Source organism: Epinephelus fuscoguttatus, linkage group LG9 (genome assembly GCF_011397635.1).
Source record: "Epinephelus fuscoguttatus linkage group LG9, E.fuscoguttatus.final_Chr_v1".
In the NCBI taxonomy this organism is placed as follows: Eukaryota; Metazoa; Chordata; class Actinopteri; order Perciformes; family Serranidae; genus Epinephelus; species Epinephelus fuscoguttatus.
In genome coordinates this window covers 14,074,570-14,082,207 of record NC_064760.1, presented here as the reverse complement: position 1 = coordinate 14,082,207, position 7,638 = coordinate 14,074,570, and the positions used below count along the sequence as shown (strand labels likewise).

The window sequence follows — 7,638 nt, the reverse complement described above, 5'->3', positions numbered from 1 at the left end:
TTATTTCTGTATTTATTTCAGCATTTATCTTTCATGAACTTATTTCTTTATGCACTTCTTTCTTTCTTCCTTTATTTTAGAGTTTATTTTTTTCAGTGTTTATTTATTCCTCTATTTATTGATTCTTGAGTTAGTTTTCGTTCTCCTCGGATATTAAATGGGGTTACTGTATCATTATGTTTAATTAGTGACCTCTAGTGGTTTGAATGCTGCAAGAAACTTCCACACATCTTTGACATGGCGTCAAGTTGTTCGGTGTTATCTGTTTTCTATTAATTTAAGTAGTTACATAAAACTTGCCTCGGTCCAGACATTTGAAACATCCAGTCCACTGAGTTGACGGTTCTGTCCCGTATCAAACACCGCAAATTAACGTCGCTATCATTTCAATGGCTCCTCACATACCACGTGTCTAACGGCCGTGTGGTATCAGTGATGGTACATGAGCATGATATATCGACAGTCTCCTATCGTATAACCTGAATTTCACCGGCAGCACAAGCTATTAATGCAGATACACAGTATTAACTAGAGCATGTGAAGACAAAAGTAATGGCAGCGGTGGGATTCGAACCCACGCCCCCGAAGAGACTGGAGCCTTAATCCAGCGCCTTAGACCGCTCGGCCACGCTACCGTGTGTAATACTGATCGTCACCTGGTGTTATAAAGGTGACCTGTACCACCACTGCCGTTCTGTTAGTATTAAATTGATCACAAGAGGTAATTTCCTGGAGATTAATATTTTTATTAACTGTGTCTTACTTTAGAATACACACCCACTTCCGTTTTGTTGTTGCCAGTCCAGCCTTCAGGCAACTTTTGTTGGTATACAGCACTACAATAAATCCTACTTTCAAGAGGGTAATAGTCAGCTTATTTCAAACTTCATATTTAGTCTGCACTCATTAATGTAAAAAGGGTGGATACAATTTTAAAAAGGCCACAAAACAGTTGAATCGACACACCAACAGATATATAACCCCCAGAAAAGGGTCCGACTTATTGCAGGGGGTGTAATTATATAAGACTGCAGTGGTTTACTCTAGCTAGGTGTAAGGTACCTTATAAAACTGATACCTAAGTGTATTTGAAAACACCTTCCGGAGTTATATCCTGATAGTATGATGCAAAGTTGAGGTTTTCTCATTGATCATAACCTTCACATCAATCAACCAACCATTCATAAGATGTCCACAAATCCTTTTATAATATTTATTAGAAATTTAAAGTATAGGTTGAGGGAAAATAAAAACATGCTTTCCACCTCAAACACATCATCTTAAACTATTTGCAAATATAGTCACCTTTAATGAGTCTAACAGTAGTACTTTGGTGTCAACACCGTTGGATACAGAGATTCAAAATACAGCTGTGTCCACTTTAAAAAGTTTCAGAGAGGAGAAATGACAGTAAAAACAAAACATCCCTAAGCAACATACTAGACATAGATAATGACATCACACTGTACAATATAAAAAGTGGGTATGCAGTCATACCCATCATAAAATGTGCCAGTATAATGGCAGTTTGAAGCCCGTGGCAGTGGAACCAAAACATGCTGGCCCAGAGTCTCTTGTGAAGGACAGATAAAACCAAACAGGAGGCCAGGAGGGCTCAGGACTTCTTGGCGGAGCAGATGGGGGGTAGGACTCGTCGAGAGTTGGCGCGCACCCATGGGTGGTCGATGACACTCTGTAGTGAGAGGCGATCGATGGGGCTGTGGCGGAGCAGCTTAGAGATGAGGTCCTTTGCACCATCTGAGATGTTTTTGGGGAACTTCAAATCCACCTGCAAACAGTAAGATAGTTGTATAACCCTGAAGAAGTTTTTCTTTACATGTTTTAATAACTGTTGATTGATCAGGGATTTTTTAACAGTTACTGCCCACGTGCATAACGAAACAGTCAACTCATGGTTTGGTATGCCACAGCATTCACAAATTTAAACACTGAATTTAAACAAATGTTTCCAGCAACCCAAAATGCAGAGTGAAAATGGGTTCTGCCAGATGGTTTCCTCTGGAAACGTTTACATAACATACACACATTTGTAAAAACTGAGTGTATTAGACAGTCAACACTAACCTTCATAATTCTTTTGTATGTCTCTGAATGGCTGGCAGTTTCAAATGGCGGGTTGCCGACCAAGCACTCATAGCAGAGGACCCCGATGCACCACAGATCCACCTTTTCACTGTGGGTGTGGCCCTCAATCATCTCTGGAGGGAGGTAGTCCAGTGTCCCGCACATTGTACGACGTCTGGATGGGGTTAAATAAAGAGGTGAGCAGGGAAATGCAGATTCACGTGATGTGATACTGCGGTATCAGGCAGTTTCTGACAGAACACAGTGGTGTGCTGACTTTATGGAACATTAATGGCACTGTGGTTCCTCACCTCAGAGAAGGTGCATGGACAGACCAACCAAAATCTGCAATTTTCAGCTCTCCGCGATAGCCGAGAAGCAGGTTCTCTGGCTTGATGTCACGATGAATCACTTTCTTCTCGTGGCAATACATCAGTGCATCAGATATCTCCTCCATATACTGGAAATGTAAAGAGGTTGGCATTGGATCACAACAAGATCAGAGATGTAATCAAATCAAACTGCCCATTATTTGCAAATTATGTCACCCTTACACCAAAAGACTTTTCAAATGAATTTACTGTCCCAGACAAATTTCCAATGTTGAAATAATATCATGGGTTTTGCTAGAGTGGTGGCGCACGCTCTCGTGATCTCGATTATTTGGTGTCAGGTGGTCAAAAAACTCTATGCTGTCTTGTTCTTGTCTTGATGGGCCAGTAAATTGTGTAATATCATCCTAATTTTTTAGTTTTTGCTCATGCAAATGGTGAAGGTCAATGGCATGCACATTGTCAACAACCAATAGTTGCGCTCTCTCCAGCATCAAACAGGAAGCAGCAAACTGGGTAGGCAATGAACCGTCCTGTAATGTTCTAAGCTGCCGGCTCACACCACTGCACCTAGATGAGATGGTGTATCATCTCTATGCAACAACTCTGTACTTTCGTTCTGATGTGCAGCTTTTTCAGGCTCATTTTGTGGCTGAATATAATTTGTATCTCCTTAAAATATGAATGAGGATAGTGACAGTGAGATACTGGCTATCTGTTGTTGTAAGAAATCTTAATTTTTTTTTTTGGAACAGTTTTCTCCCACTTAAACAGCACAGCTAACCCACGGAGGCTGGTAGCAAATTGAGGCATCAAAATTAAAGTTTGTACACAAATACTGTTAATCTTTAGAGATTATATTGATGCCAAATTGACAGTACCAATGTCTGCATATGAAACCTTTCATCTTGTGTTCCTATAATTATGTGTTTGTGCGGAAACGTAAAGAATTATTAACGTATTTTTTTCCAAGAGATTGGCGCAACATTTTCCACTTAGAGCAGGATGGGAAATATTCTCAAAAGGAATCTAGTTGTATAAGAAACAGTGACCCTGCAAGATCCCCAGTATTTGTAAAACCTTTAGTGAGTGACTGAAAATGTGAGATAGTGTCATACTTGACTCTTTTTAAAGTCTTCTAGTGTACGATAGGAATTACTCTCCAACAAATTACCGACTAGGTTCACTGACTAAAACACTACCAGCACAAATGAAAAGATCTGCCCTTTAAAAGCCGTAATAATTCTTACTGTGGCAGTGCGCTGGTCATCGAATCTTCCACATCTCTGTAGCTCCTTGTACATTTCACCACGTGGGGCATACTCCAGCACCAAGAACACTCTCTTTCGGTCATGGAAATAATTGTAGAAGCGCAAGATGTTGGGGTGCCTGAGGAGAAAACACATTATATTTGAGACAGGCTTTAAACTGTTGCCAAAACAAAGTGGGGCAAAATATTTAAACGCACGAGATCAAAATTTCTATTTGGGCTTATGTCAATATAATTTGAATGAATGTGCTTTCCTCCTGATGTGAAACAAAATGCAAGAAGACAGAAAATGTTTGAGGACAATACACTACTGGGTTAGCCTACAGAGAAAATTAACCACTGTTTTCATTGAGCTCAAACAATGTCAAACCTACAAATAGTTCTTGTGATGATGAATGTTCCTGTAATCGTCAGTAGATGGTAGCAAACAGCCTGATATGAAGTTATACTGCAGGGCATTTCTAGATAAGCCTGTCAAGTAGTCCTTACTCCCTGGTTGGTGTGAGGGAGGCCAATATATTGTTAAGATTATGAAAATGTTTTTCAGGATACTAACTTGAGATGTGCTTGAATCTCAATCTCCCTCCTGAGTTGATGCTCCACACCCTCCTTCTCCATCTGTGACTTGAACAGCACCTTCAGCGCCACAATGGCTTGCAGCTTCTTCACTCTCGCAAGGTAGACATTACCGAATTTGCCCTTCCCCAGTGGTCGACCGATGTCAAAGTCATCGATGGACACTTTCCTGATGCGAAGTACAAAAATGGATATTCTCATGTTAATCATTAGATGTATGAAAAAATACAAAAAACAAACCTGGCAACCACTACACAACTTGAGAAGTAGTAGTGAATATACTCACTTTGAGGCTGCACTGGATGAGCTAACACACTCTCTCCCAGGGCCTGAAAAAGAAAACAAAATCAAAACTGGCACACTCCCTGATGTATCTGTCTGTTGTGTGTATGTGAGGAGGGTGATGTTACCTGTGATGGTGTTTTTGTCCATATCTGCTCGTGGCTTCACCTGAATACGCTGTGGGCCGGCCACCATGGTAGGAGTTGTGAACTGATATTCAGAAGCAAACACACAGAATCGGAAACGCTATGATGTGTTTTGTTTAAATCAGTAATAGTTTCCAGTATTTTCATACCAATATCTGCCAATAATGGCATTCTGATAGGTCAGTTTGTCAGTGTTAGTCCAACTACTGGCAATCAAATGGTATTTGAACACATCTTTTTACAAATATTTCATCTTACCAGTCGCTGGAAGCCTCTGGGCTCATAATTTTCCTTATTCTGTAGAGAAATAAATACAGTTAACATTAATTTACAATACATTTGAGCTTGTGTGTCTTCTCTAGCAAGCCACACTTATTTTTAGTCTCAAGTTGTGCTTGTTATTTCATTAAGATTTCACTAATGAATCCCTTTTGGTGCAGCTGCTTTGTTCAATTTCTCTATCACCTTTAGATAAAAAACAACTGGCCAGCTCACTCAGTGTAAAAGTCCATCAGACATCAAGACCCTGATGAGGACTCTGTCGTCAAAATGCGCTGGTTTATCCATGTATCAATAAAAGATTTTGAACTACAGTCAGAGTACCTCGGATGCATTTTTAGACCGCCTGCCTGTACTATGGACTTTTACACTAAGCTGACCAGTCGTCATGTTTTTTTATCTTGTGTGACTGTTTGCTTGGTCAATACAGATTTTTAGACAACATCCCACTCACAACCCTTGCGGAGATCCCAGGGGAGAGTGGGTAGCAACACAACTCCACCTAACGCAGGCTGACGGCGCCCCAGATTAAAACGTCCAAAAAACACATAATTGAAACCACAAAATATCTCCAGACCTCCTCACGTGTGTGCTTGTGCAAGACCGTGAGACATGGGCACCGCCTTCATGTGTGTTCACGTGCTTTCGCTGGTCTCTCTGCCCAGAGAAGCAGTCAGAGCTACAGGCTACAATGAGGCTAAAAGCAGAGTTCAAATGACGTTTTTCCAAACAACTTTTTATGTTGGGGCTTCAGGACACTTGGATCACTACGGACGAGCAGTATGGAGATATTTTGTGGTTTTAATTATGTGGGTTTTTTTGGACGTTTTAATCTGGGGCACCATCAGCCTGCAGTCGGTGGAGTTGTGCTGCTACCCCCTATCCCCTTGGATCTCCGCAAGGGATGTGAAGACTCTAAAACTTCACCTGAGCCTCCCTCGGCATATGGGTGAGTAGATAATTGCTGAATTTTCATTTTTGGGTGCACTATCCCTTTAAGGACCTGTAGACGCCCTGAGTTTTCTCCAACTAACAACACAGTGTCTTAACTGTTTTGTTCCTCATTCTTTATCACCCTTATTAAACCAGAATGATGACTCAAAGTTAAGTCAACTGTGTGAGGGCTCAACTGGTTTTCCTTTGTACTTTCACCTGAATGTGCTTGTAGGTGCTTGTAATAACAGTTGACATTTATCTGAGAACCCATGTTGGGTGTCTTTGTGGCATCTCATTTGTTTTCTGTAATTGTGCACACCTTGGACAAAACAGTAAATACCTTTAAGAATAATACAATCTGCAACAATATCAAAAACTAACTTACAGCTTTTGAAAAGACTACAAAAAAATCAACACCTCCTAGAGTCCTCCCAAAAATGTGTATCATCTTTACTGTTGTATTGGATTGAATTTAACTGTACAAGTGCTCCTTTTGGTGCAGTGTACATTTTCATCTACATATTGTGAAAAGCTCTGCTATTTATGGTATTAATGTAACACATGGGGTGGTCTGTAACCTTAAAAATGCGTGCCGTTGTGATTGTTTAACTACCTTGTCATAAGGTAACAAAGGACCATTTGTTATTTAAATAAACAAAGCTATACCGACAATGGATTGTCATTTTTTTTCTAGTTACAGACTTATCTAAATAAGCAGTAAATGCTTCTGTTGGTTCAGTTAGTAAGTTTAGCTCGTAATATTAATTTTACTGCGTTTACAAATTATTAGTGTTCACTAAATTAGGACACTGTTTGGGTCGGCTACCGTTAGCACCCTGCCTCATGTTTGGTGTAATGGAGGTACTACCTACTACTCTACGGTTTAATTTAGTTTAAATAACTCCTGCTAATGTAAATAATTTGCCGTGTACGCACTTGTAAACTTTTTAACACAAGATAATAGGCGTCATGCTAAGTTAGGTTAGCAAGGTAACGTTAACTTAGCAAACCCAACGCTAACGTTAGCAAGTTAGCTCCAGTCTGTCTTCTACTTAAACAATATAACTTAGGCGCATATGAATCGTTTGATGTACTCAGCTGTTGCTCGCTCTTATTTGTCTACAAAACAATACCAAAACATATTTTACCTGCATCGCTGTGAAGATTTGAGGTATGAACGTTGAAGCGAAGAAAGACCAGTGTTACTATTTTAAACTTCCTCGGCCGCCAACGTTTCAAAAAGCTATCCTGCGCGAATCTGATTGGTCGGTGTACTACACAGAGAAAGCTCCTATTGGCCAGACCGGTTTCAAGAGGAAGCGTGTGATTGGTGTACACCGACGTCAGCCCGCCCCTTATTTCCTTGTCTGCTGTGTTCTCTGTACATTACTGTTGTTTTCTTTGTTAAGCAGAATCTCCATTGCTATATGTGTCCCTTGAATAAATGTTTATGCCCGCGATGCCATCAACTATCTTTAAGGCTTTTGAACCAAACAAGAATACGAGCACCTCCACCAACCATCCTGACCCAATGTCTCTGGTTGCTGTTATGCTGTCTTTTATTAGGGACTGCACTTAATCATCAGACGAGAGAGCTGGCTAGGTTGTGATTTTGCTTATTTGCTTATATATGGTTTTCTCTGCCTGAAGCTACAGAAATATTTCCTTGAACCTCTCTGAGTGAGTGGCAGAAAATGCATGTCTCCATCCACCACCACCAATTGTTAGAATT

General features: G+C 40.4%; 1 protein-coding gene and 1 non-coding gene across 2 annotated transcripts; both read right to left on the bottom strand.

Moving 5' to 3' along the window:
• Window positions 1-553: 553 nt before the first annotated feature.
• trnal-aag (transfer RNA leucine (anticodon AAG)) lies at window positions 554-635 on the bottom strand. Its single transcript has one exon. It is a non-coding gene; the product is annotated as a tRNA-Leu (tRNA).
• A 564-nt stretch (window positions 636-1,199) lies between these two features.
• On the bottom strand, window positions 1,200-7,150 carry aurkb (aurora kinase B). The gene is made up of 9 exons (XM_049585803.1): window positions 7,055-7,150; window positions 4,950-4,988; window positions 4,674-4,755; window positions 4,550-4,592; window positions 4,244-4,432; window positions 3,668-3,806; window positions 2,397-2,545; window positions 2,086-2,260; window positions 1,200-1,789 (listed from the first exon to the last, which is right to left on the bottom strand). Exons 1-9 carry the CDS (start codon window positions 7,058-7,060, stop codon window positions 1,616-1,618), a joined length of 996 nt encoding a protein of 331 aa, XP_049441760.1. The 5' UTR covers window positions 7,061-7,150; the 3' UTR covers window positions 1,200-1,615.
• Between the last annotated feature and the right edge of the window lie 488 nt (window positions 7,151-7,638).